The sequence below is a fragment of the Nomia melanderi genome, chromosome 1, assembly GCF_051020985.1.
Source record: "Nomia melanderi isolate GNS246 chromosome 1, iyNomMela1, whole genome shotgun sequence".
Classification (NCBI taxonomy): domain Eukaryota; kingdom Metazoa; phylum Arthropoda; class Insecta; order Hymenoptera; family Halictidae; genus Nomia; species Nomia melanderi.
This window is the reverse complement of record NC_134999.1, coordinates 35568814-35596669: the sequence shown is the minus strand read 5'-3', so window position 1 is coordinate 35596669 and position 27856 is coordinate 35568814. Positions and strand designations below refer to the sequence as shown.

At 48.7% G+C, this 27856-nt stretch overlaps 4 protein-coding genes across 11 annotated transcripts; 3 read left to right on the top strand and 1 right to left on the bottom strand.

Moving 5' to 3' along the window:
* Positions 1 to 92: 92 nt before the first annotated feature.
* LOC116426878 (uncharacterized) lies at positions 93 to 4918 on the bottom strand. Its single transcript, XM_031976502.2, has one exon. The coding sequence runs from the start codon at positions 3395 to 3397 to the stop codon at positions 2240 to 2242; it is 1158 nt and encodes a 385-aa protein (XP_031832362.2). The 5' UTR covers positions 3398 to 4918; the 3' UTR covers positions 93 to 2239.
* Positions 4919 to 4921: 3 nt separating this feature from the next.
* LOC116426881 (uncharacterized) lies at positions 4922 to 10670 on the top strand. 2 transcript variants are annotated; one of them, XM_076365572.1, is made up of 6 exons: positions 4922 to 5283; positions 7496 to 8810; positions 8964 to 9209; positions 9322 to 9701; positions 9815 to 9969; positions 10048 to 10670. In XM_076365572.1, the coding sequence occupies exons 2-6, from the start codon at positions 8186 to 8188 to the stop codon at positions 10382 to 10384; spliced, it is 1743 nt and encodes a 580-aa protein (XP_076221687.1). In that variant the 5' UTR covers positions 4922 to 5283; positions 7496 to 8185; the 3' UTR covers positions 10385 to 10670. The 2 variants fall into 2 exon arrangements, with proteins under 2 accessions (XP_076221687.1, XP_031832364.1); XM_031976504.2 differs by lacking the exon at positions 4922 to 5283 and adding an exon at positions 6865 to 7393.
* Positions 10671 to 10889: 219 nt separating this feature from the next.
* LOC116426866 (receptor-type tyrosine-protein phosphatase F) lies at positions 10890 to 27699 on the top strand. Of its 7 annotated transcripts, none has more exons than XM_031976463.2 (32): positions 10890 to 11220; positions 11382 to 11534; positions 11596 to 11867; positions 11951 to 12158; positions 12256 to 12597; positions 12665 to 12793; positions 12867 to 13022; positions 13152 to 13295; positions 13358 to 13476; positions 13545 to 13716; positions 13786 to 13853; positions 13922 to 14111; positions 14194 to 14309; positions 14398 to 14587; positions 14662 to 14961; positions 15042 to 15295; positions 15376 to 15984; positions 16158 to 16423; positions 16496 to 16787; positions 16874 to 16961; positions 17036 to 17247; positions 17316 to 17456; positions 17533 to 17730; positions 17842 to 18038; positions 18103 to 18209; positions 18282 to 18496; positions 18570 to 18695; positions 18754 to 18908; positions 19000 to 19135; positions 19218 to 20744; positions 25547 to 25920; positions 26397 to 27699. In XM_031976463.2, exons 1-30 carry the CDS (start codon positions 11049 to 11051, stop codon positions 19290 to 19292), a joined length of 5802 nt encoding a protein of 1933 aa, XP_031832323.2. In that variant the 5' UTR covers positions 10890 to 11048; the 3' UTR covers positions 19293 to 20744; positions 25547 to 25920; positions 26397 to 27699. The 7 variants fall into 7 exon arrangements, with proteins under 7 accessions (XP_031832323.2, XP_031832321.2, XP_031832322.2 ...); XM_031976461.2 differs by having other exon boundaries at positions 26355 to 27699; XM_031976462.2 differs by having other exon boundaries at positions 26338 to 27699.
* Positions 22565 to 23821, top strand: LOC116426882 (putative inactive tRNA-specific adenosine deaminase-like protein 3). Its single transcript, XM_031976505.2, has one exon. The coding sequence runs from the start codon at positions 22565 to 22567 to the stop codon at positions 23819 to 23821; it is 1257 nt and encodes a 418-aa protein (XP_031832365.2).
* Positions 27700 to 27856: the final 157 nt, after the last annotated feature.

Here is a 27856-nt window from a genome sequence, read left to right as displayed (position 1 = left end):
AAGAAAAGGCCTCGCAGGACGACAAGAAAGTTTCCGAAAGTCACGTTGCCCCTCCGACGGAGGACCTTTTCTTCGTGCGCTCGTTAGAAACGTCCATGTACAAACGTGTGCTTTACTCTTGCCAATACCTTGCTAGATGTCAGCTCGATTTCACACTTAGCCGCTAATCGTTGCAAAAACTGTTCACCGTTAAGCGTCACGTTCGGATTCGCAGCGCCGGCGAAGGTTTCGTCGGGTCTGCCGAGTGTTCGGTCACTGCCAACGGTGTGTGTATCCTGATCGTGGAACGTCCCTCGACTACCAGGCGCGCGGAGAGCCGACGAAACGTTTCGGCGTGCCGCGGAACTCGCGGCGAAGTCTGACTTTCACGAATTTACATCTACACACGCTCTCGTTTTTACGATTCCTTTCCTTTTTCTAACGAAAAACGCGGATCCGCCGCGTGCCGCGGCCCTCGAGCAATTTGATTTAGACCGCCACGGTCTACGTCAGCTTCGTCGAGCATGTTGCGCCGCAATGCCGCGTTCGCTCTCGAGATACAAATTCAGGTGGACCAAGAAAAAGATTACGCGCAGCGGAACGATCGAGCCTGCTCGGCTAACGTACCGGATTACTTAACTATCGACCGTTTATCGCCGTTCGTCAACCGTTCGTTGCGCAACACGCGAAGCAGATGAATATTTTATAGTCGGGATACCCAGGCGTGAAAGAGACAAAAGCTAGCTTGAGGGAGTAGTTTAACGTTGTGTACTCGATAAAGTGTACCTTAAGAGCGATCTACGTAGCAAGTCGAACGATGTAACTGATCATTAATGAGAAATAAAGCTTCGTTTTGTAAAGAAACGGTGTGACAGGGGACCCTCGGTGAATCCTAGAAATTCGTTCGAGCGCTAATAAACTCGGAGAGCACACAATCGAACATTCGACTCAGGTCTGTTTGTTACAATTCTTCTCCACGCCAGATCGAACGCGGAGAACCGTTGGACAAACACGTTTTCCCGAAATAAACCGGTATTATTTGTTTGGAAGGAAACGGTGATCCAATTAAAAAGGAACGGGCGCAGAGCCGACGGTAATTGCTCCTCTGTCAACAGTTCTATCTCGATCGATATGTCGCAGAAATACGCCCAGGTAAGCATTTAACGAGGAATGCGGGCTCTATTGCCACGGCGAGACCTATTGTCAGCAATTTTCTTGGTAAACTCCCGCGCTCTCCGCGTTGGCCAATATCAGATTATGGGATTTCGCAACCGGTGGCACGATCGTTGAACTTTCGCAACACGTATATGCGCGCGTACGAGAGCTCGAACCCATTGTGGGCAACGTTCGCCCCGCTCGATCTAGATCGAATCGGCACACCAGGAAAACGGGACTATAATTCTCACCGTATCGTTCGACCGTTGTTTCATATTCGTATTCAAGTTCAATCGAATACTATACCGGGCGAAAAGCATTCGAAATCGAGACTGTTCAGCGCCATCGCGGAAACAATCGTTCGCTCGTGGTACACGCGAGAAAACTTCATTCGAACGACCGACCGCTGGCTATCTTTCGAAAATTCCGAATAAGGAACAATGGAACCGGTTACGCGAGAGGAGTCCGCTTATCATTCCCGTCGTGCAACCGGCGACTGTACAGAAATTTCCCCGAGTCGTAGTTTCGCGAACTAGAACATTCTATCCGTGCACCATTGTCCGGAACCGTTCGACGCTCACGCGGAAGGTTTAATTAACCGCGAACGAGCGCATCGCTCGAATTGAATAAATCGCAATTAACCATTTTCCAGGATCGCGTCGTGATTGATACGATCTCCCCGAATGAAGACTCGTTGCGAACAACTACCGTTCCTTAACTGTATACAGTCTGAATCGGCCGCGGCGCACGGCCGTGTCGCAATCGTGGCCGACTTCGCGAGATCCTATTCACTTACAAATTACATACAATACGTTTCAATTGCCTCGAATTAATTAATGAAGCGGCGAAGGAACGAAGAAAATTGCCGGGTATCCCATGAAAGTTTATTAGACACGTTGCATAATGCGAGTCGGCCGGTCGGCCGACCTTACAGCCACGGAATTCAGGAGCGACGCTACTAGCCTACGGTGTGAGATCGATAAACGCTACAACAGATTTCTCGATTCGTCGTTTTCCTTTTTTCATAATCAAGACCGCCATCGTTCCTACACATTGTTCCTTTTCTGTTCCTCGCGGTCCTTTCACGCGCGGCCCACTTTCCCCCTCAAGAACAGGATCCCTCGACGACCCTGTGCGCCGCTTGGTTCGCCAAGAACCTCTCCACCCTCTCTCTGAACTCCCTGCTAGACTCCGGTAACGGTAACCTAGGCCCTGGGTTCCTCAGACCGTGCAGCGCGCTCAAATTCTGCAAGCTCTCCGACAACCTTCGATCGTGATCCAGGACGCACGGCCTCGGTGCCGGCGATTTCCTCTTCCCCAGACCGGTGTGCTCCGAACTCTCTCGGCCAGTCACGTGATTCGCGTAGCTCGACTCAGGCAATCGGTTCATCATCCCCCGTAACGCTATCCTGGCGCTCAGCGTCGACCAGAACGCTTCGAAGAGGGACGCGACCAGAACGTTCACCGTCAGAAAGATATCCGCGTGCGACAGGTTCTGATAATGCTTCGACCAGATCGACACCACTCTGTTCTTTATAGTCAACACGGACTCGTCCGTGACATTACCGGAGTCCTCTTGCATGTTTCCCTTAGACGCCATCGGGGAACCTTTTCCTGAAACGGTATCGTTGACTGACATTTCGCCTGGAATCTCGGAGTCGAACCCGCCAGGACTGCTCGTCGATGCTCTCAAGATGTATCCAGATATGTTCGACATATTATCGAGGACGATCCCAGGAGTGGGGTCGTTGAAATTGACGTTATGAAGCTGATCGTAGACACTGGTCGCGTTGAACGTCTCTTCGTCGATGGACGCGGTTTCGTTCAGCAGAGTCTTGTTGGTCAGGTGTTTCTCCAGGTGCGACGGGTCCCGAGGCTGATCGAGGATCTCCGCCAAGGACCACACGGACCCTCCGGAGTTCCCGACCGCGGTCGCGATATCGAAAACCATGCTGATGAAACAGAGAACCGCCGCGATCAGGGAGAACAGGCTCCCGTAGAAAAAAATTGCGATGTTCCGATCGATGTACCACCTTCTCCAAGCGAGCACGCCCGTCACGAAGGGAACCAGACAGGCGGCCGATAGTATTGGTCCTTGAAGAGACACGTTTAGACTGCCGAGCAACAGGGAAAGCGCGCCGAGTCCGAAGTGGACGAAGGACAGACCTCCCACGGTCGACGCGGAATAGCGTCTTTCCGAAGGGTACAAGGATGATATCGGCGGCTTGGTTTTCACCTTTATCACGTACACGTTCTCCATCATTGTCCGTTCGCTGCGGGCTGATCAGGCAAACCGAGGTCCTCGCACGCGAGCCTGTTCGCAGCCGGTTAGAACAGGCAGAAGGAAATTGTCGACGGTAAGAGGGAAAATTTTCGCGCACCTGCCGCGCGGCAGTGCATCGTCGCTCGATTTCCTAGATACGCATACGTGAAATATCGAGCCGGTGTCCAACGGAAATTGCTCAGCGCTTCCTGTTGCTTCGGAACAAAGAGCACTTGACCGTGAACGAAATGTACCGGGTGACACCAGTCCACGGGAAACGCTCGTCTGTGTGTTACATGTACGTGTGTACGTGTATACGTGCGAGCGCGTGTATGCCAGCACGCGACACACGAGAATCGACTCTCGCCGAGGTGAATCGAGACTGGTTCCACTGTCGTCGCGGCCGGCCAGCCGGCAGTCGTAATAATTCTTCACTGGCTACGCCGCGTTCATCCAGCAGAAGTCTTCGATAATTTCCGGGCTGGCAGTACGAGGCGGCCGGCCAATTATGCTAACCGCTCCGGAGTTAATTGAAATCCTCGTGGCTGCGTCGCGCGGATTTTCTTCGTGACTCGCGGGCTCGCGTTGCGCAACTCCCCCGCAACAATGGAACGAGAACGAACAACCGGGGAAGAAAGAACAGTCTAACCGAGGTGGATCCAATGAGCGGTGAACAGATCCGTGGAAACACAAACGCGCCGAGGGTTACTTCCACGTTCTTCTTTCTTCGTTGTTTTGCCACAGAGTTCGCCTCGCCGGTGAATATTATGCAATGCCAGTTGATTACGAGGCGATGCAATTATACGGCTGCACGCGTGCACCGGTGTGCGCCAGCTCGCTCGAGTTTTCTCAGACTCCGTTTTCACCGGTTTCTTGATTCCCTTTAGCGAACCGCTACCCGGTTCTCCGCGATCTCTTGGGAAATCAACGATCCGAGCAATATCCGCTGGCCAGAATTGCCTCAATAATAAATCGATTGTCTCCGATTGATCTTGCGGCTGATTGCACCGTGATTCGGTATTTTCCTCGACGTTTCGCTCGGAAATGCTTGTCGTTTGATCGAACGTTTTTGTTAACCGCTTAATTAACACTGTTCGGAGTCTCACAAGCTGGTGACGGGTCCCGTTTACACACTCCAGATGCTTCGAATTTTTGAAATCGTTCTCGATAACGGAATCAATTGAAGTCGATCGCTGTTGAATCGACGTCTCGTCGTTCCCATTCGATCACGTTCCACTGAGTCCCGATTAAGCACGCGTGTCTTTTCGGCGTGATACTTGTCACTCGAAATCCACGGTTAATTTAGTGACTGTCCGCGGTAGACACTCCGACAGAGACTGAACCGCGAAGACTAGTTCTCGCTGAAATTGCTACGAGATCCTGAACGGGCCTCCCACGCGGTCGGTTCGCAGTGAAAGGGACAACGGCGGATAGATGAACCTTCGCGTTGTTTTAAGCCTTCTTCACACCACTTTCCGCGATCGCGAAACGATGTCACGCTTACCAATGAGAAAAAGGAATCGGCTCGCTCCGCCGCGTATATTCATAACCCTCGCATTATGTAAAGTCCGTCGGCTGCTCCAGTTCTCATGTAACGCATTGCGCTACAGGAAGATGCCCGACAGCGAGAGTAGCAGCGGAGAAGCTAATTCTAGCGTCGCGGGTAACTACCGTAGAACCGGAATGACGATTAACGAATCTCGGTGGAAAATATTGCGTGCAATCCACGCAGATACTTGAACGCGTCTCTAGACCAACAATAGGGACTGAACGAATCCCAAGATCGTCACGAAGGATCACTATGACCTTTATTCTTCGCAGTGGAAGTTCGCACAGGCTCGGCAGTCGACCTTTTCGCGAAGCTATTGCCAAAGAACGACACAAAGGTGAGTTTACTACCGATTTTATTCCCTGGCAAGATTTTGGGCGCAACGCGATTACCACCTACCATCACCGCCGACTGACACGTCTTGCAAAACGATTCCCGACTAAGCGCTGACTAATTAAGGTGGCGAAGGATGGCCGGTATTAACTGGACAATTAAAAGAAGAATTAATACGGATCATCGGGTCAATTGTACCTCGTAAAACCTTTGTTTGACCGACAAGAATTAGCGGACGGTTGTTTTGTATCTGAATTACCGTTGCCGGGGCAGTAGTTTAAAGCGTCGCGCGGCCATCAGCTTCCATAAGCTGTTAATTCGACCTTCTGCCCCCATCTCTGCGAATAATAGAACGGAGCCTGGTTGAACATCAAACTGGCAATGGAACGAGGTTCGATGACTCAGGGCACGGCCTGGCCGACAAAAGATGAACGAAACGGCAGGACACGCGTTCCGGCGCGTGTCGCGTGAATAAGCGCGCACGTGCACGCTCGCGTTTTCCGAATCGATCACCGTTGGGCTATCCTCGCGTGCGATCGCTTCCCATTTCGCGGGCCACGGATCATCGAACAAACGAGGAGCGAGCAAGCGCGTTCACCGTTAGCGATTCAGAGAATTCCAAAAGAAATCGAACCGCGAAAAACTAGAAGCGAAATCGTGGGGGCCTATCGCGGCGCAAGAAAAGAGAAAAGTGGACTTTCTCGAACTTCCGGAGCGGAATTCGTACGTCATCGATCAATCGCTCGAGCGGAAAATCTACTACACTTTCCTGAACAATGATTATTAACGCCGCAAACGGTTCGGACGAACGGCTCCGCCTGATGGAGGCGAAAACAAAACGGTTCGAATAAATCGGGGGTCTTAAACGCACGACGCGATCGATGTAAAACGATCCGTCCGTTCGACACGATACTCCCGTGCTTATCGCTTATGTAAACGAACTAGAAAACACACGTTAACGGCGATCGAAAGGAAAGTTGATATGGTTCCATAGACACTCTGCCCCCGAATCCTATTTTCACCGCGACGCATGCCTTTCGATATTTTTCTATACAAGTTTCTCGAATATCGCGCGAAAAAATCGGCGAATCCGCTGAAGCGTGAAACCAACGGTTTTTTTTTTGTGGGAAATCGATCGTTCCCCGTGGCGATCGATTGGGTCATTTGTAATGTCTCGATGCAGCGATCAAATCACCGTGGTTGATTTGCCAACGACGCCGTCGCGCCTTTCGTTCGTGGATCCGACCGCGTCGGGTGCACTTCCCTGTTCCTCGAAATGACTTTTCGTCCGTTAACGCCGAGCGCACCGGTACGTACGAGCCAACAGTGCATTCGGCGCCCGTAGAGTGAAAGATAAAGAGCGCGTTTGTGATCGAAACGCGTCTGTGTTGGAGCAGCTGTTGCGACTGGGGCACGCGTCCCAACGGTCGCGGCAGCTGCCCAGAAAATTATCTATAGTACCCTCGACTGGAGTTCTTTTACAGCATACACACGCACCCACGTGCACACACACTTCCGAACTTCCTGATTCTCGTACGATCATTTGCAACGAATATTTCTGGTGAATGTGCTACGAATAATTTGGAAGTGCTTACGATTCTGAAGGGAATTTTCAACCGCAAGAACCTTATTTCGTTATTATTTCGTTAGTCCTTTCACTTCAACGTAAAACCTCAACTACATTCATAAATGCACAAGTCCCACGTACGTTGGATAATTCTTATTTTATGTTAATTTCAAGAATACGAGTAGTGTTTATACAGTTTTCTCTATTGGATTGTATCCTCAACCGATTTTAACCGTTCTTTACGCATCTTTCGAGGACAAGCGATTTCGCTGCTAAGAGAATCATTAACAAGCGATAGAATCGTTATCCGGCGAGAAAGGCGTTTAATTGAAAAAAATTAATATCTTGTGGGATTTAAAGTTTAAATGTCGCGGTCGTGGAGCGACGAGGGGACGCTGAAAACGCGGTCATGTAAATTCCTCGACGTGCTATCGAGGGTTGCGCTAACATAGAAAATGTTCGAAGAAACGTACTATAAGCAACGGAGCCCCCACCCCGCGATGGGACAGCAGGCCCGCATTATGTGAACCCCCTGACAACCCCTCAGGTAGTATGGAGCACGAACACACGCTTACCCGCTCGCGAACGCATGGAGGAACGCCCTTCGTGCATCTGCTCTTAAGGGATCTCATGTGGCAGTTTGTTGCAGGCGACCGTGCTGCACGGACCGAGCGCAATTGGAGAGCATCGGACTTTGCCCCCACGGACTCGTAAGCGTTTCGAGGAATATCTGAAAGCCGCGGAAAGCGGAGGGACATTTTCACGCGAGAAAAATACAGTGTCCTCTCGGAACGTTCCCCAGACGCTCGAGCAAGGAATTCTAACGACGGCCTAGCGGATAGTGTTTGAACATGTTCTCGTGAACCCTGTGCGGAAGGAGTCCTATCGTCGAGTGCTCGTCGCCTGTTCAACGATTGAAAATGTGTAAGAAATTCCCGGACACATCTCTGGACGTCGGCTCAATACCACTACAGTTTCGCGCTACGGAGATCTCGTACCCGGAAAACTTCTACCCGGCTACCACCTTCACGGAGCAATCGTCGCCGCGTACTTACATCAGCAGTTTGTACGTGGTCATCGGAAATCGACGGGCTCGCAACGCTTGAAACGTCTGCGACGCTGGGAACGATAACTGCGAGCGCGCGGTGACGAGCGTGTCGCGCGTGTACGTCTTAATAGGGAATCATCCATTTACGTCTCGCACGCGAACCATCGATACGCGGTGCCTCGCGTCCGACGAGGGAAGTCGCGCGAGGAACAAAAACGCCTCGTTCCAGAGACATTAATCAAACTCGACGCGAGTCATTCACGGCGCGATACGGACCGATAAAGCGGCACGATGGCTCAGACATCGGAACCGGTCCCGGTGCACTGTTACACCAATCCCTCGTTCTGCCGGCAATCAGAATACATTCCGGACGATCAGGCGACTGATTTGCCGCCGCCACCGCAATTTCAGACCGTGGACGATCTGCCGCCCCCGCCGCCTCCGTTGCAGCTGCAGATGCAGTGCAGCGGAGGTCAGAGCAACCCGGCTTTCCAAGGGACCGCGGAAAGCGGGATCGAGAACTGCGTGACCAGGGACAGATATTGCTACCTGGAGGAGAACAGAACAGTCGCGCATCGTAGATACGCGAGCGTTCCGGTGGAGGAGTCCCGCTCGTACAATCAAAATTCAAGGTACGAGTACATATCGGACGAGCAACAACAGCAGCAGCAAAGGGGCCTGTTCCAAAGGAGGGGCTCCTCGAGGTACGACTTCATTTCGCAGCAGCAGGTGCAACAACGTTCCGCAACGGCGGCCAACCAAGACGAGGGTCGGGAGCTACAGGCGCAAATCTGCCGGAACAACGCCGGAAGATACGCCATTGTACCGGGTGATCCGGATTTCCAGGACGACGATGCCGCTTGGAGTTCGGCGAAGCACGTGTCCCCTATGCGACGACACATCAACACGCCGCAGGGTAAGTTGGAGAGATCGATTAAACGATGAACGTTGAATCGAATCCTCGGGACGCGCGTATTCCTCGCCGGCTGCTAATTTTATCCTTCGGTAGAACGGGATGCTTAAGATTCCCTTGATTTTCTCTCGTCAGTAAGCGGTACCGTGTTACTAGGTCGTTACAGCAGAGTGCCCTTGCAAGAAGAAGACCCTCCGGCACTTCCCGAGAGGAACGGGCAGGAGATCTCGGTCTCGCCGCGGAATAACTTAGCCACGCAAAAACTACACGAGATATTGACCACTCCCAGGAAGCCACGGTCCAGGTCCGAGGAAAGAACCCTGTCTCCGAAGAGACACCACTCGTTCAATCAAACCGGTACGCCACAAAGAAGAGCGCTGACTCCAGGTGGCTCACCAACCGGTATGCGACTCTTTGGCAAATATGTCTTCGACGTAATTGCGTCTCTGACGTCTTTCAGGGCCGGAATAATCGATGTTATAGTACTCGAGACGATCTTTTCATGGATTTTCAGGTCGAACCTTCAGCCCTAGTCGATCCACGCCTCAAGGAACGCCGCAGAATCGCGCGTACTCCTCTACCGGGCCTCAGACGTCCACCCCGAACAAAGAGTCCTCGGCTAGGAGGTGTTTGCCGCTTTTGGAGAACACCTCGCGGCAGCAGGACATCTGCCCGGCCAGTAACTGTGGAAGACTCCGGTATGTCGGCACAGCTCCGGTCGACCTTGCGTCGATGGGTCATGGCGATCCACTGCCTCGGTACGCGTACATGGAAAACGGACCGGAGTCTTTGCCAATGGTGTCCGGTTCATCGAGGTATCAGGTGGTACCCGCGGGACAGAAAAGGAACGGCTATCAAAGCGTGGAAAGCGCGTTCATCGCTAGAACCGCGGTGGTGAGCACATACACAGAGGTTCGGGGTTAACGTGTTCACCGCAGTGACGCAACGTTGACTCGCGGAAAGGAAGACACGGAGATGATCTAACCATGTCACGCGCGTTTCTTTAGGTTCCACCGCTATCACCGCCGCCCAGTGATGCAAACACAACCTTGGCCAGTGGTTTGGAGAAAAACGATAGGAGAAACGCCCCGCTATTATTGGTTCTCGTTGGTATCTTAACCTGCGGCCTGGCGTTATATTTATCTTGGACGCAAGGAAGAAGGTAGATGTTTGCCTCGGCAAACTGGACAACGGTCTTAGAGCCGGCTCGAGCGTTTAACGAATTAATGCCCCTTCGCAGGTATTACTACGACAGCGCGGCAGGTTGCGGAGCGTGTTGCACTCTGGCTGGTGCTTGCAGGACGTTGAGAAGAACTTGGACTGGTCTTGGTCTTGCTGGACTCTCGGCGCTGAGCTGCGCGGGACTTTTACTGCTCGCCGCGAAGTCCCCGAAAGCTGGCACACCTCTACACGACGTTACAGCTGGTGCTCTTTGCGGCGTTTCTCTGCTGGGTGCTGCTTTAGCATTGCTAGCACTGCTAGCGCCGAGATGCAACTTCGGACGACACAGAAGGGTGCACTCCTGGATCACCTCGTCTGTCCCCCTGACTTCGCAGAGATCGTTCCGCGCGGTATGAACGCGGTTTCCACGGTCCGTGCGAAACTTGTCGACCATGTACGCGATTCCAAATCGAGCGAAAATAAACAATCCTAGTCTGCCTTTGTAGCGAGAGTGCGAATTATCGTACAGTTGTATGTAAGAGACGAGAATTATTTTCGAGCCGGTGGTGTCTGTATGTACAAGACTTTTATAACGAAGCCAAATAAACATGTAGGTAATGCGTATGTTGTAGATTGTAATATTTCGAGAGAATGCTCATGATATGTACCTAAGCACGAGACTTTATGTATTCTTAAGAGGGATAATTATCTTAGTAACGATGTATTTTGCATTGATTTTTAAAAGAAAATTGAAAACGACAAACTGTGTGACGCTTCTGTACACATCGACGAACCGTTCCCTTAGATTTATCGTTTCTGGGTACATCGTAATGCCGGATATATTCCTTATCGCAGATTCGCCCATAGGAAGTTCATTTCCTTCGAGCAGCGTAGAATTTCATTTTCCGAGTTTGTCGCAGACCGCTACGCGGCACAACGGTCGCGACGATGAGGAACACGGTACAATAATGAAATACAGTCTCACGGAAAGAAGTAAAGGGGCATTGTGCAAGTGATGGTGCCACATGATTATCAGTGTTTTCTATGCTCGTAATATACTTCACCTTGTAACGTCTAACGATGAGTGTATTGGAGATACTGCTTCTCGCGATACAATTCTCTGTTACTAATGGACGATTAACCGTCCTCGGGAGACCACTTTGGGAAGAGAGAAAATTGATTTGCGTCTCGGAGAACGATGGTAGCAGTTTAGTGTGGAACTATGATATTACTCCGCAAACCAATGCGCCTTGTAAGTTCCATAGAAATTAAACCTACATACGCGTGTTCTTTCACAATAAAATCTGGAGAGATATAAATATTATGAAAATAGCTGCATACAGTAACAGGCGTGCGTTACCAAATTTTCTTGAGATTGCAACCTTTATGCCTTGCAGTGAATATAAATTTCAGCTTTCCTTCAAGCGCCAAACTATCTGAAAAATGTCATAGATTGCGATTTAAACATACGCAATGAATGCTTCTCAAATTGGGGAACTGACGGTTGGAACTTGACTAGTTCCATGGAGACACCGATGGGACCAGTGTGCGATTATCGATGGGAAGGTTCGGCTTTCTAAATCGACGATCCCCGGAATAAAATTGGAGTTAACATTTACATTTATAGGGTTCAAGGAGTTCATGAGTTTGGGATATGCATATAGTTCTATCGATAAATTAAGAGGAAGTAAATCGTTCGCGGTTTCTATTCGTGGATCGAACGACGGTTACATACTGCTCTGCGAGGGCGAGAAATACACCACTGACTTCTGCTACTGGATAATTATCAGTGGTTGGAACAACATGCGATCCACCATTCGGAAATGCGCGAACGGCGTATCGGAACCAAATATGTATTCGTCGGATGATTCGTGCAAAATGAATAGACTAGAATATTCGGTGATTCTTCTAATAATTCTATTCTACCCGAATTTCCTTGTTCCTGACTACCTAATCATGATTAGTTATTATCTGTAATGCAGAAAAAATCACTCTCCCAGTTCGAATGGAGGACGTTTGTAGTCACGTGGAACAAAAATACGAGGAATATCTCGGTTTACGATGACAACAACTTGATTTTAACGTATGTAGATAACGAAACAAGGAGAGAGGAACAGTTACCGAAAACCGATACCAATCACAGTATATTCCTGGCGAGCAAAATTCCGATGCTGTTTCGACTTCACCTGTGTGAGCGTTCGAATTTACTTGTGTCCGCAGACATTATCGAAATGCAATTAAAGTGGTCGGTAATGGAAACAGTAACACTATTATAGATCTATTTCAGACGACTTCCTTTACACAACCGATCGAAACGCAGTCCTCAGAAGTCCCGAACTTCTATGCAACACGAATCTTTGCGTAGAAATGGCGATCGGATTGTGCGCCGAATGTAAATTGGAATTAATTCTGGTAAATCGTTCCACGGAGGAGGAGAGTCTAGAAGTCATAAAGGGATCTACAGTGGCTGGTGCTCATGGTTTGCCCACGTGGCAATACGCGCGAATAAACAAAACGATTTCGTCCAACTTAGGAAAGCGTGTTACGATCAAAATGGTCCCACAGCTCGATCGAGAAACTCCGAAGCCATTGTGGGCGGTAGCAAACGTCCGCATGTGTCCACCGATAGGTGTGTTTTGAACTGGTTCGTTAACAAATTCAACGAATTCTGCGCTCAGTGATTTCTATTCTTACAGGTTCCACGCGAAAAAGTACCTATTTTAAGCCCAAATCCGATTGGCAGCATATTGCTTGCCAGAAACTCTTCTACAATGAAAGTATTGTCGTGAGTCCCATGCCTCGTGTCACCCCCGACTTAGACTTCGGTAAATGTTAATAATACTCATGCAAATGTCATCACAGTAGTGTAACACGAGAGTCGTCTATTATTGCCCATAGGTGATTCAAAATGTCCCGAAGGCAAAGTAGGACCGTATTGCTCTATCGATTGCCAGTTGGATTTACAACTAAGCAGTGACTGTTATAGAGCGGTGATTTGCGAAAAATCGGGTTGCACGTGTCCACCAGGCTACATCGACGAATATTGCAGTAGAAGTAACGAATTTTATAGAAAATTATCATTACTGTCGATGCATATAACATTTTGATTATATTAAGTATCATCGTTTCAAATATCATTCTTATTCTCGAACAACAAGTCTTATTATTAAGTTTCCGTTGCAGAATGCGACTTCCCATACTATGGACAGAACTGCAATTACACTTGTGGACAGTGTAATAATGATGCTTGTAACTTTCGAACCGGAATATGCGAACAGGGTTGCAAGGACTCGGAAGGGAACAGAATTGAACCCTTTTGTGATAAAGGTAAACAATTGATACGAGACTTTTTGCAATTAAATGGCAATAATTTCTGTACTCTGTTATAGTTATTAATGTTCCTCCGTTACTGAATATCACTTTTCTCAACGCAACGTCCGTTCGTGTTGTTGTCCCGGAAAAGAATGAGTACAAACTGATAAATCCGTATATCTTTTTCACTATAAAGGTAATTGGAACGCGCTTACTTTTGTACTTTATAAGTAACCCACATAATGGGACTTTTCTGTCCATTAGGAGGAGGGTAAAATATATAGCCACAGCATTGAAGCTGTCAGCAATGGTACTCACATTATCGGAATCATAGACTCCTTAAAACCTGGTGTTTCATATCAGGTTGCATGCAATTTCAGAATTAATACCATATACAAACACGGAAAATGGAACAATTTTACAACTCTCTGCAGTGGTAAGTCATTACCATTCCGAATCGCCTCTGATAACTATGTAGTCTCTGAATGTAAAATAAATATTCCAGCGAGCAAAAACTTTGAAGTAGAACTAAAGAGCAGGAGTTTAACATTGAAGACGATTAACCAACAATTCGTATGTAACGAACATTCTGAAACGACACTCTAAAACGGAAACCTCATTAAAAGGTGACTGATTTTCAGGATTCCTGCCCGACTAAGTGGTACAATTTCGTTATCGAAAACCCGAAACTGAACACAGTATTTTATAACGCATCTCTGGACAGTTTACCGTACAAGTTTCACAGTTTGCAGCCGTATACTATTTACAAAATTACCATCAACAGAGGTCCGAACATATATTTCTCGCGCAAAGTCCGAACTCTTGATGCAGGTGAATAGAAATACTCGTTGTCACGTGTTACCTTAAATGTGTTAATTAATAAGATACTTGAAGCAGCTGTTCACATTAACAGCGCCGTCCAAAGTGAGAAATATTGCACTGGTAAGGACTTCGAACTCGGTTACGTTAACATGGATGTCTCCTAAGAATAAAAACGGGATCATAAAACGATACGAGATTGTTCTGAAGGTAACGAACGTGCTCAAAACAATAGAAAAAACGAATAACCAAATACAAAGATGCGAATACGCAGAAGTACATTGATCATGATTACTAGGTCGAATCGTATATTGGTTGTCTCGATCTTAAAAAGGATTTTCCTAAGAAGGAGATCAGGAGGTCTACCCTATCGTGCAACATAACAATCGCTGAACTGGCTCCGCATGTCACCTACGTTGCAAAAATCGCAGCCTGCACCTCCGAATGCGGTAGCGAAATTGAAAAAAAATTTACCACCGAAGCAGCCGGTAAGCCGTCACCAATATTTTATGTAATCCATAAGCGTTTCGTCGAATATTCTATCGATACTTTCACCATTCAGAAATTCCCAGTGAGATCTACAGTGAATTAAGAATTGAGGATTTCGTGCTGCACTGGAATCCACCAGAAGATTGCACCACGATTTCTGGCACTATGTACACCAGACTGCTTTTTCGAGGTCTTAGTAAGTCAGTGGCGAACAACACTTACGACAAACAAACTTCGGGTTACAGTATCGACTTGAGAACGTTTCTTCACGGCGCGGAGGAATACGAAGTATCGGTGTACGCGACACGAGATTTCCATAAAAAATACAATGCGTCTGCTTTTCAGAGGATCAGTTTTATCACGCCACCGAAAGGTTCGTAACACCTTTTCACAACTTTCTGAGCAACGTAGGGTTTTTGAGTAGATACCTAACGAAAGATTTATGTATAACAGCCCCACCGCCTGTAACAGAGCTGGGTATATACGAGGTAAACAATGAAAATAAGGGTTTAATCCTACACTTGAGATGGAAAGAACCAGAACCACCGACTAACGGGAAAATAGAACACTACGTTGTGTTGCAAAATCATAATAAATATGAAACACCATTACAAACAGTATTGCCGACTGAGTATTGCCCCTTTTGGGTGAAATACATCTGCGCAACAATTGAACTTAGCCACAAATGGAAAACTAAACAGATTCAGGTGAGCAGAATTCAACTTTAAATTATTCGTAACGTTAGAATTTTTGCGCGTAACGAGCTACTAGACGTGATAATCGACAGGTTGCAGCCCAAAATGAAAATGTACCGGACAAAGGCATTAGGACATCCGTTAATGTCATCACGTCCGAATTTTTGCCAGATATGCCTAACTCCTTTGACGTGAAAGCTCTCGCACAGGGAGTGGTAAACGTGACCTGGTCTCATCCGTGGCGAACAGGCGGACAACTTAGGAGGTTTCTCATATTTACAGAGACGATTTCGACCTGTCTGAAATCGGCGAAACTGAAGGAAAAGTCGCCGTACGAATATCCGGTGCTGAAATACCAAGCGCTGTACAACAAACAGTTTCATTTAATGCCATCGACCGCCTATAACATTAAAATTATTGTCGAGACAATCGCCGGTGCGAAGAGTTCAGAAATGTCCAAACAAGTGAAAACACCTTCGGCAACGGGATTCAAAAATGATCCGACCGTGGAAACAGGCACCGAAGATTCAACAGTACTGTTGCACATTCCTGCGATTGTGAACGACACAAAAAACAGTGTAATGCATGTAGTGGTAATAGGTTCGAAACCCTGCGACCATTCCGCCAAGGCGACTCCTGTACGTTCCGAGAAGACGAATATTACGTTCATCGAGATCGCGTGGCGCGTCGCTACATTTCCCGTAAGTATCTCTAAACTCGATTATCATTGATAGGTTGCGGATTCGTATGATCTTACAGTAAACTTCACGAAATATCGGCTGAGCATAAGTTTCAAAACGCAAGTGCACTTGAACGTCCATGATCTAATGACTTACGACCTATGGAATGGCCGTAATTTTCTTGCATGACACAGACGGACAAGTTCGCGGGGAGAACGTTTACAGTGGGCGACAACAAACTCTACGAAGGTGCAATAAATTGCCCGCTAAAACGTCAAGAGTTCTATACGATAGCGGTCGTTTTGCAACTCGAGGAAGGACCGATGAGCGGTGAGATTAAAGTCGCAAAAACGCCATCGTTCTATATCGGTGAATTGCCGAAAGGACATATCAAAGTGTGGCTTATCCCTATCGTGATATGCCTCATCGTGGCGGCCATCGGGTATTATCTTTATCAAAGGTGCGAGCAGTCATTCGACGCGCGAACGGAGAATTTGTTGCTCACATGTGCGATCGTTTGTATTTGTGACAGGAAAACGAAGGTACCGTCGACGAACGTCGTTCTACAGGAGGGAATGGCTTCCGCTCGAAATTCTGTAATCCCCGAAAACAACGAGTTATCGAATGTAAATCGAATTTTAGCCGTTACGCCCGATACTTCCCATAAAGAACGTTTATCGCACTTTAACACGCCGCACAACAGTCCTCTCGCGCATGATACACGCGAAGATGGAAGTAAAGTAAAACCTCCGGTGGAAGTAAAGAATTTCGAGGATTACGTGAAGCAAGCGATTGACTCGGGACTCCTCGACAAGCAATTCAATGTAAATCCTCCGCTGTTCAAATTTATTTTCCAAATGTTTCCTGCCGTTTCGCTTAGGCGATCGTTTAATTCTTCTTTTGTCGGAAGACGCTGCCCAGGGGACAGACAAAACCATGGGATTACGGCAAGCTACCACAGAATAAGTCGAAGAATCGTTACGGAAACCTCATAGCGTGTGCGTAAGAGTTCCATCCTCGCATTCGATAGATCCAATAGACTCAGGATTAATCAATTATTCGTGTGTTATAGACGATGAGAATCGGGTGATACTGGAGACACTTCCGGAGGATCCGCACTCGGATTACATCAACGCTAATTACATTAAAGGCTACAATAAAGAGAAATATTACATAGCCACGCAAGGACCAAAACCGAATACGGTGAACGACTTCTGGAGGATGGTCTGGCAGGAACAGACCACGGTCATTTGCATGCTCGCGAACGTAGTCGAAAACGGAAAGGTACGAGTTTCTCTTAAAATCTAACAGCTACGGATGCCTGTGGTAATAACGAGTAAATCAATCGATAGACTAAATGCGAACAATATTGGCCGGACATCGGGAAGAAGAAGAAATACGGGGAACTGGTTGTGTTCAACGCTAAGCACACGGTGTTCGCGGATTACACGTTCCGCACGTTGCATCTGAAACAGGGCATGGAGATGCGTAAGGTGACCGAACCTCTTTAAGACCAATTTCAAGCATTCCGAGAATTACAACTAATCCACAAGGGTGGTTAAAAATTAGATCGAACACCTGCATTACACAGCGTGGCCGGATCACGGTGTACCGTTGTCCACACACTCCGTGGTAACATATTTAAAGAAGCTGTTGGCAATGTCACCCAGAAATGGGCCCGTCGTCGTCCATTGTAGCGCAGGCATCGGCAGAACTGGAACTATAATTCTCTGCGACATCTGTCTGCGGCGAGCCATCGCTGAAGGGGTACAACTTGTTTTAAAAACATTCCTGAACGTGTCCGAGAATCCTCGGCAACATACTACGGCGCGTAGAAACTACTGGACACACGATTAACCAAAAACAGCGTACTTTCAGGTGATCGACGTGTTCAGAGAAACACAATCGATCAGAAGCCAAAGGGCTAACATGGTGGACACCAAGCAGCAATATCTATTTGCTCATCTGACTCTGGTCGAGTATCTATTTCCGGTCCCAACGTGTTTACCTTGCGACGAAGCTTTGCCAATGCAGATCGAGGAGCTCAAGAAACAGTTGGCGATTCAACAACAAAGGTAACGAGTCCTATGGACGATCGGTTCGAGTGCACGACTGGAGTAAACAAAAGAGAATTTACAGTTTGGAGAAGGCTATGTGGCAAGATGAAGCCCTTAAACCAGCGACCAGTAAAATGTCACTGTCGATGCGCAACCTTGCCAAAATGAGATTCCCAAAATTAACTTCAGGTTCAGAATCACCGTTTACGCTATCATCCATGCTCTATCGCGCTTGACGCCAATAACGCGGTTTCTTTGCAGCGAACACTAACAGAGTGTATTTGACAAGGTATCCGCCGACTGACGACGACAGCGACTATATATCCGCCATCTACGTGGATGGCGTGAAATTGCAGAACCAGTACATCGCAACGCAACTGCCGATGCCCGGGACGCTCAGCGATTTTTGGAGAATGGTGGACGAGTACAAAGTTGAGTTGATCGTCGAGCTGCAACCACCCGATCCAGATGACACGGTTCGCTAATTTCTGTACCTTTTACCGTATCTATCCGGTGTTCTCCGGATTAATCGCGATTTTTCTGTTCCAGACTTGTTGCTCGATCGCCCCGAGCAAAGAATTCAAACCAGTGCCATACATAAGTATCAAGGCGGAAGAATGCACCGAATACGAGTACTACACTTTGCAGAAGCTGACGCTGGACAATGAAATGGCGGTGAGTGGCTGAGCTCGTCTTCGAACGCGGAACGTTTCAGTTCGCAATTTCATTTTAGAGGCCGCCCACGGAACAACAAGTAATAATAATTCGCTCGACCGAATGGAAAGCCGGTAGAAATCAAGCTCCGCCGTCGATGATCGCTCTGATCACGCTGTGGCAAGCCACAGAAAGAATCGTCAGAGGCAGAGAGCTTACCATCGTCATGTGCTAGTAAGTACCAACTGAGACGAATTTCAATTTTGCTAGACGAATTTCAATTTGCCCATAGAATTACACGGAAAACCTTTCCCGCTTCGTTTAGCGACGGTGTAACCGGCTGTGGCCTATACCTAGCCATGAGCCTGCTACTGGAAAGAATGTCAGTGGAACGAGAATGCGACGTTTGCCTGGCTATTCGCGCGGTTAGGCGGTCTAACCACGATTTCGTTCGAACCTTGGTAAATCCAACGAATTATAGACACCACGATAACAATGTCATACCTCGAATTTCAGTTTCGCTTATCGAATATTCAATTACAGGAACAGATGGAGTACCTGTACGACGCAGCGAACGCGTATTTGAAATACTTCGAAACGTACGCGAACTTTACTTGAACGACTCGGTGATCGATCGTTCGATTTACCGGGTCAATTGACTCGATCGAATTAAACACGTTGGGACCGGTTTCCCGATATCTGTGCCACCCGAGAAATTATATCGTTACGTCAATTAACAGCTCGAAATTCCTGACACCAGATTTTCCTGTTTTTTCCTTTTGCTTTCCACCTGCGCAAGGCAAACGACTTTCATTTCCCACGAGCATTATCGTTGATTTATCATAATCATATGCAGCAATGGCCTCGCTGCACTGTGATCATCCTCCTCCTCCTCCTGCTCCTCCTCCACCACCACCTTCGCTCATCGCGATCCGTTTCATCTATGGATCGCATACGAAGAAGCGTCCTCGTTAACTAATCGTAATAACGGTTAACAGGAGCATAAAAGTTTCACGTTGACGTACAAGCATCGATCTCAATGTAGGCGCGATCATTTGTGATGCGGACAAGCGTGCTCAAAAAGATACTTACCGGACGCCATTGGTTGGAATTTTCGCGAGAACTCCCATCAATCTGCTCCGGACGATGTCCCAACGTGCCCGTTCGAAGAACTTGAATCAAATAAACAGTTCTCAATTGGAATATACAAATACATTCGTACGTAATTCTGGATATTTCCTTTCGCCGATCGCAACGGTGAATTTCTGGCGATCGGCGATCTCCCAACGGACACTATCGACTTTCAAACCGGCGGAACGAGTTCGAACGAATAATCGAAATGACTATCGAAATAACTATCGAAATGCGGACCGCGCGACACGAAGCGACGGTCGCTAACATCTCTCCGCTCTTGAACAGTGCGAGCTGTGATATTAATAAACGAAACGATCATTCCCAACGATGAATTCAAGTATCGCGAGTGAAACTCTCTTTTGGAAGTTTAAGGAGCGTCGTTTCGTATTATACGCGCGAGTGTTCGCGTCAAATCTGATCGGACTAATCGCATTAGACGCCTAAGAAACCCAATGGAAAAAAGGTACTCACTTTTCGTACGATTATCATTAAATCGGTAACTGGCGGGACCGTGAACTTTCGTGATTCGTCGGAGGGCCGGTCGATTGTCATGTTGGATCGTTAACGCGACGAAAAATCACAGTTGACGAAAGGAGAAAAGGGAAAAAGTAGCTCTGCCCGTGGCGCGCCGTGTCTCCCTTCTTCCAGTCAGGAGATTCCGTCGACGGCCGACAGAGGGTGCGCCGGTAGCGCCGATAACTCGTAATCGCGAAAGGTATAAGTGTCGACCTCCTCTAAACGTCCATCTCCGCGGATATTTTCACGTGTGGTTACCGTGGTATTTGTGTGACGGTGGCTCGAGTGCTGGATAACTAGAGGTTTCGCGAGGTGTGGCTGACAGGAACTGGTTTTTTTCTTCTGTCGTCTGTCGAGGGAAGTAGCAGGCAAGAGCTGACTAGCGAAGAATACGTGTACGGTCCTCTCTCACAGCAGCAGGTAAGAGATTCTCATGGTTTCTAACGTTGCCTGTGAACGAAAAGAACGACGAGCACGTGTGCTCGTGTGTCACGGTCGTGTTCCACCTGTGCCCAAGGCGCCGATCGTTCCCCACGATCGACTCTGTTTTGTTTTGTGTTGACAAGATGCGGGACACGCGTGTCACGTCTCGTTTCAAGGCCAGGAGGAAGACATATTGGCGCGTGAACCGGACCCATTGAAAACGCAGACCGCTCCGAACCAACGGAAACGCGATTTTTCGATCGGTCCAGGACTATCTGGCAGTTTGGATCGCTTGCACTGGCTCGTTCGGTTCGACGGGTGCATTCGCCTGTCGCGAGTCTACGTTTACGCGTGCTGCGTCACTCGTGCCCGCTTGTTGTTCCTTTTCTATTATATAAGGAACACGCTTCGCACGAATGGACCGTCGCCATGTTGGTGGACGCGGCGCAGCGCGAAATTTGATTCCCGTGCGTTCGACGCGCGGAGCTTTTCAACCGGCGGAAGCTTTCTCTTAGAGTGGTTTTAACCGCGTTAACAGGGATAATGTTTATTTGATCGTAACGACAGCGTATCGATTCATTGAACCGCGGGTAACAGATGCTTCCGTGATTGGGGATAAATCTATTGAATGCGTTAAGTGATTAATGGATTTGCTACTCGACGGGCGGGATCGTTTGGAAAGTATAATAAAATTATTGCTCGTTTAATGACCAGCTTTAACAATAACCTCGTATTCGCCGTATGCCATTACGCTATGAACGTTTTATAATTTAATCTGTTCTGTCCACTCATTTATCCATTCACAGATCATCTGACCGTGGCATATTTCCCTCCCGCTAGTTAATACGCTTTAAGAACTGACTTCCTAACAACCGTCATTCAATCGCGTTTCCGTTACTAACGAAACAGATCTGTAACTTTGTTTCCTCGTTGAGAATGCGTTTCAAAATTTACCAGTTTCCTGGTGCGCCTTATCATTGCCCCACTTGATCGATCACACTTTAACGATCTGCTTTTAGTTTTGCCGAGTATTCATAGAATACAATGCTAACTCCATGATTGTTTGTAAATGATTTAACGATAAAATTGATCGTTTCTATCGAATATATTTACATACCGGAGGATCGTATTCACGATGGAACGAATACCTACAGCTTCGTACAACGAGGAACAGATTCGGTTTTAATTGAAAAGCGATCACGACTTCACCGGCCTAGCAACAAAGACCTTATGCTCCTTCTGTCCGCGGATCGACGTTGCACAATTGCGCCTAACTCCGACAATCGATCCGACCATGGCCCAACTTGACAGCAATTTAAAATCGCTTCTCCTCCTGCGAACCGTACCAAGTGCACCGTCACGAGCAACCACTCTCCCACAAAGCGGTCGCCGCGGATATTCTTCCGCCTCTCTCGCGAATCAAAACGGTCAAGCTTGTTTCCTTGGCCGAGCGAGAAAGTGTCCCGGGCGGATCGTTAGCGGACAGCTTTCGCTGTGATTTCAAAGTCGTCGTCCGATATCGATCGTCCCCTTAACTGCACTTCTAACTGGCTAACACGTTGCACAGACACCGGCGCGGCGTTAAGATACGATATCTCCGATGCAATTTGTCACGATCGCACGATCCCGCCTCGAGGACCGATCGGCTCGCACGTTTCACGATTTGGGTCGTTCAGACTCGACGATTCAACGTGTTCGTACAGGGAGGATGAGTTTCCTATATCACCTGTTGCGTTACGTAGTCTCCGAGGAGATGAAGATTTATCACAGACGAAGAAGGTTCGACGTAAAGTGAAGGCACCGTCTTTTCAGGGAGTATGGCGATCACATTGGCGAAGCGTGCCAAGGAGGACAAAGTGGAAACCACGGCTAGAAGCTGGGTAGCTAAACCGATTTTGAGCTCGGAGTTCACCGATGATCCTCCTCTGGAAGACGTCTTCGTGGGTCTGCTCAGGCAAAAGAAAAATATCTCGACCGCGATACAGAGGATATCGTCGATTTTGCCAGGATTCAGTCATCTGAAACGTTGCTCCTCGAATAAATTGTTACTGGTACCTCTGAGATCCTCGGGACTGTTGGAAGAATCGGTTGAACCGTCCCTCGAGAAACGCAGACTGACCCAAGACGAGCTGAAGATATTGTTAAACGACAAAGGCTTCGATTTAGACTTGCTAGAGGATGATTTTCAAATAGTAAAGGTACCAAGCAGAGCTGCGAGGACTAAAGCTCAGGCAGCACGAGCTTCCAAGATTTGGCCTCTAAACTTTCATCCGGATCCAAATCTGGAAAGATTGATCGACGGATCGATCTTCACGGAGCAACAGTTGAAGTCGATCGAAGGATACATGAACGTCGCGATTGAAGCAGCCAGATTAGGCGCTATCGGAAACGAGACCTGCAACGGTAGCGCGTTGATCGTTGACCCGGAAGATGGAAGGATTCTCACGATAACCGCGTCGAGGATCGACCTGCATCCCATGTGGCACGCAGCTATGTTGTCAGTGGATCTTGTTGCGAAACTTCACGGAGGTGGTGCCTGGAAACTAGACGGAAAGACAATGGGAAACGCTAACGAATCAGCAGCTTCGAATCTCATTAACGAACAGGACGACGGAAACTATCTAGCGAGAGAAAAGAGGATCAAGAGAAAGTACGTCGAGGAAGCTCCCCTTCGTTTCCCAGAATCATTGTCCACTCTGTGCCTCCCGAAACAGGAGTCTCTGAAGTCGACTATTATTCGTCGTGGCAGAAAGAACAACGGTTTGAAAACGACATCAGCGGAAGACTCGCGTGAAGCCGAAACAGACACTGAGAAATGTGGGCCTTACCTTTGCACAGGGTACTGGACGTTTCTACTAAGGGAACCTTGTCCCTTGTGTGCCATGGCTCTAGTGCATTCTAGGGTATCAAGGATATTCTACGGCGTTTCGAATCAAGCCGCGGGGATTTTGGGTTCCAAAGCCGTTTTACACAGCGTCTCAGGGTTAAATCATCGGTACAAAGTTTGGGGAGGCATCCTGGAGCAGGAATGCCGGCAGGCGTTGCAAGAAATCGAGAACAGAAACGTGGATTGACTCACGCGACGTTCTCGGGGCGATGCATCACGATTCCCCGGGGATGGATCGCGCACGTATACCGAGAAAATATAAACGATCCTCCCCGACTGTTCAGTAAAAATTGAAACGAATGACGAAACAGGTTCCATAGATTGTATATGATTCATCGGCGGCTGACTTATCAATTCCCCGATTAATAGTAACGGCGCGAGATCTATCTCGACATCGAGACCCGCGCCGCTGAACGTGGATCTAACGACCGGTTTATAATTTCAATCAAAGGCAGGCGACTCAGGAGATGTTCCACGTGGTTCAGACGTGCGTTCGTCCATTACCACGCAGATACACCGACGACCTTGGCGTCTTGGTATAATTTGCGGGAATAGAGATATGCGTCCGGGTTCGTAGCGATTTCCACGTGCACGGAGCAAGTTAGCGCTCGTACCAGCCGTCGCGCAATGACGCATTGCTCGCGGAAGATTGAGACGGTCATTTTCGCAAATTCATCTCTTAACCTGTCGTTCGGTTGCAGCTCCCTAACACAAAATTTTCGAGCATCGGCCATTGCAGGCCCATCCAAGTTTCGGGAAACTCCATTTCATATTAGGTTCGTTACAGAGACATGTCTCGAGGAAATAGATCCCCAAACGTATGTGCCAGATTTAGGATCCGAGGCCCTGGAAAGATTTAGACTCTATCATTTGCAAGGATGTAATAAAAGTTCGCCTTTCGGGGGTTAAGTGGACAAGACGTTTTGTAACAATTGTCGTAAATATCAAGCCATTGCGCTGCGTGCCACGACGATTCGATGGGCGCCGTCGGTTAAACAAAATTCCGAGTTTGACCTGCTCGACGCGGGTTGACCGGCCAGCTCGAAACAAGAGCCGGTCTCATCGATGACACCGAAAGTGATCGTCCTCGCGAGTCGATCACTCCGTCCCGAACGGAGCGTTCGCCTCCGTAAACGGTAGCCGCGCGGAGCGAATAACCTCGTTTATCCGATCAGCGTCGCGTGCACGTATTCCGCACGGTGGCGGGAAACAAGGCCGCCGAGCGGTTCAACGTGGACCGCGGTGGTCGTTGATCTCGAAGGGAACGCACGAAACGTGCGCACGGTCCTCCTCCGGATCCTCCTCGTCACGCAGCACGCAAGAATCCGACTCGTCGTCGGCTCGAGCCCGACGACGCTTCCCGCGTCTGCGTTCTTTCCTGCGTAACGCACGGACGGTTCAATTCGTGTGGAAACGAGTAGCGCGTCTATAATAATGACCTTGCGGAATTAACTTCAATCAGCGAAACTTCAGACGTCTAACCCCGTTGGTCCGGCACGGTTCTCCGTTGGGGAACGGATGTGCGCGCCGAGACGAACGGAGAACGTCGCAAGACGATGGTTGTTCGCCACGACGAACCGCGGAACGACGGTAAACAGTGCCGGGACTGAGAAGGATGAAAGTTACTGTGGTTGACGAATCAGCGGGATGGATGGCGCCTCCATATACTTCTCGGACGACGAGTTCCGCGTAAACGATTTCGATCCTGTAACGCGGCGAGTAGAAGCTCGGACGGTGTTCGTTTGTTCAGCTTAACCGTGACCCTGTTAACGATGCCTCTGTAAATAAAATTGATTTGTTGATGCCGGTGGAATAAATGGATGTTACGCGGAAAGTCGGCGTCTACGGAAAGTTCCTTATCCGACGGTGTCACCAGCCGTTCCGTGGACGTACACTTGTTTTGTTGTTTCAGGTTCTGGTACGCTGCTATTATTTAACTTCTTCGAACCTCTTGGGGTCGAGGGTGTTAGCCGTGTCGCGCGTAGACGAGCAAGCTCGAAGCGTTCGAGGATCACCGGTACAAAGTGGCCTGGACTCTTCGTGCAACGGATCAAAGAATCTGGTAGTCCGCATCGTTGCGTAATCCCGCCGCAAACAGGCTAGAATTTCTATTGAAACATGCGTTCGCGCGTTGCCGAGGAGCTCTAGTAACGAGTAACAGTTGGTCCCCGTCCTTCGTCGAACCGGCGGACACGTGGCTCCGATAATCGTAACCAGGAAACGCATCGGCGTCGACTCTTTCCACGAGCGTTGCTAGCTTAGCCAGCGATCGACACCAACGAGAAGGTTCGTCGCCGTTAGAGCAATCTGCCGCTTCCTGTTGTTCGATCGCGGGCGGTCTCCCGCGCGAGCGCGAGCGCCTGCGAACCCGTTCCTCTCGACGAGACGCACGCATCGGTATCAGCAGATAAGGTCTCCGCAATTAATTAATCCACGTGGCAAACAGACAGCTGTCGCGATGCGGTTACGTTTCGTCGAGACGACGCGAGCATCGTCGTTCTTCTTCCCTCTCTTTCTCTCTTTTTCTTTCTCTCCGTCCGTCGCGGAATATTAGAACGCGGTCGGTTTCGAGTTGCTCGAAAATATTCGAGAAATTTGTTCGGGCATCGAACGACTCGATGACACAATAATTGCTGGAACGAAGACGGAGAGGGGGCAAAGAGAGTGGGAACGGGTCAGGTATTAATCAGAATTCGAATTCAGTACGTGACCGTATACAGGACGATTCTACGAGGTAAACCGAGTCACATTTTGCTCATCAGCGCTGAGTGGTTCCAATTGACGGTCGGGTCGACCCTCCAGCGTAGACACTATTGGTCAGCCTTTTAATACAAGCGGTCGCGATTGGATCAGATACCCGGATCGTTCTTAGACAGAAGACATCGCCGGAGCATTCGGTTGAAAACTTTAAACGTCGCCAGTGTCGCGCAATTTGCTGTCCGACGTCGTCGGTTCTTAAAGCCCGAGGATCCGAGAGACATCCGCCTGCCCGATTCCCATCTCAGTTGGTCTAAGTCGGTCAACGGTGGCAGCGAGAGTTCGCGAGCAGAGACAACCGGAGCGACGCGCAGGAAGTGACTCCGTAGAGGAGTCGATGCTTTTCTACGACACCCACGCAGTCGGTTTCGACGGAAGAACGACTTCTTCGGCGAGCGTTCGTTGACGAAAACCCGTTCGTCGCGCGGCAACGATCTGGAAGATCGGTGAAATACTCGTCTTGCTCGTGCACGGATCACGTATTCCCCCCACAGCGAGATCGTTTTATCGGTTGGAACCGACTGTACGGTTTGATAAGGCGCCGATAAGCAAAGGTCTCGGAGTAACACCTGCTGCAATCTCGATCAGCAATTGGATGGCCCAGATCTATTGGTTGTTGCTCTTTGAGAGATATTGATCGATCGCTTTACGCCTGGCAACGAAACACCGGACGAGCCTTTTGGACAACAAATTTAAAGAAACAACGAGGCGAGAAGAGCTCGGTAGTTGGTTCACTTCCCGGCCGAGAAGTTATCGTTCCTGGCTGGCCTTCGCGAAAAGGATTCCTTTCCACCGTCGCCGCCGGGATTTTGAGGAACGTCGGGGCACGAAACACTCATTCGATTTGGTTCTAAGGCACAGAGCCTCGTTCTTCTCCCGGAACCGAGTTTCTATTTCCATCGGCACCATGGAACGAAGGATTCTGAAAATGTGGTGACGACGTGCCAGGCGAAGGCCTTCGATTACCAAGACACTATCGAGTGTGTGAGGCATAGTCGTTAGAAAACATTCAAGATATTTTACGAGTGTCCAGTGACACGCTCTGAGAGCACCATACCTCTCTTCATCATAGTACCACCAACGAAAGGGAAAAGGTGCCCGAGGATCGTTCCAGGGATTAACAGAGCTTCTCTGGGACGCGTAAAATCGAGGCTAACTTTCATTCTCGAAAAAGTGTTCAAGCTCCGTACGACTTTTGGGGGGATACCGTACTGGAAGGATCAGGAATACATTCGATAGCAGACCACAGAGCGGACCGGCGTCCCATTCCGCGGCTTCGAGTTTCCACGGCAAACAGTAACAAAATGCGTTGCAGCCAAGGTGTGGCGATGGTATTCGAGGACGCGTTCGTCGTCTTTTCGCGATTTTTGTCCCTGAGGTCGCGGGGTTGCGCACTCTTGGAAACACACCGGCAGCGCGAGACAACTGGCATCAAGAAATTGTACAACAGCTTCTTCGTGATGTT

Bases quoted from the DNA above. Each gene is read 5' to 3' on its own strand.
- LOC116426878 (XM_031976502.2), bottom strand. From the start codon at position 3,397: ATGATGGAGAACGTGTACGTGATAAAGGTGAAAACCAAGCCGCCGATA.
- LOC116426866 (XM_031976468.2), top strand. From the start codon at position 11,049: ATGAGTGTATTGGAGATACTGCTTCTCGCGATACAATTCTCTGTTACT. The intron at 14,588-14,661 runs GTAAGCCGTCAC...TTCACCATTCAG, and splicing joins ATTTACCACCGAAGCAGCCG to AAATTCCCAGTGAGATCTAC. The intron at 18,909-18,999 runs GTAAGTACCAAC...CGCTTCGTTTAG, and splicing joins CTTACCATCGTCATGTGCTA to CGACGGTGTAACCGGCTGTG.
- LOC116426881 (XM_076365572.1), top strand. From the start codon at position 8,186: ATGGCTCAGACATCGGAACCGGTCCCGGTGCACTGTTACACCAATCCC. The intron at 9,702-9,814 runs GTGAGCACATAC...GCGTTTCTTTAG, and splicing joins TCATCGCTAGAACCGCGGTG to GTTCCACCGCTATCACCGCC. The intron at 9,970-10,047 runs GTAGATGTTTGC...GCCCCTTCGCAG, and splicing joins TCTTGGACGCAAGGAAGAAG to GTATTACTACGACAGCGCGG.
- LOC116426882 (XM_031976505.2), top strand. From the start codon at position 22,565: ATGGCGATCACATTGGCGAAGCGTGCCAAGGAGGACAAAGTGGAAACC.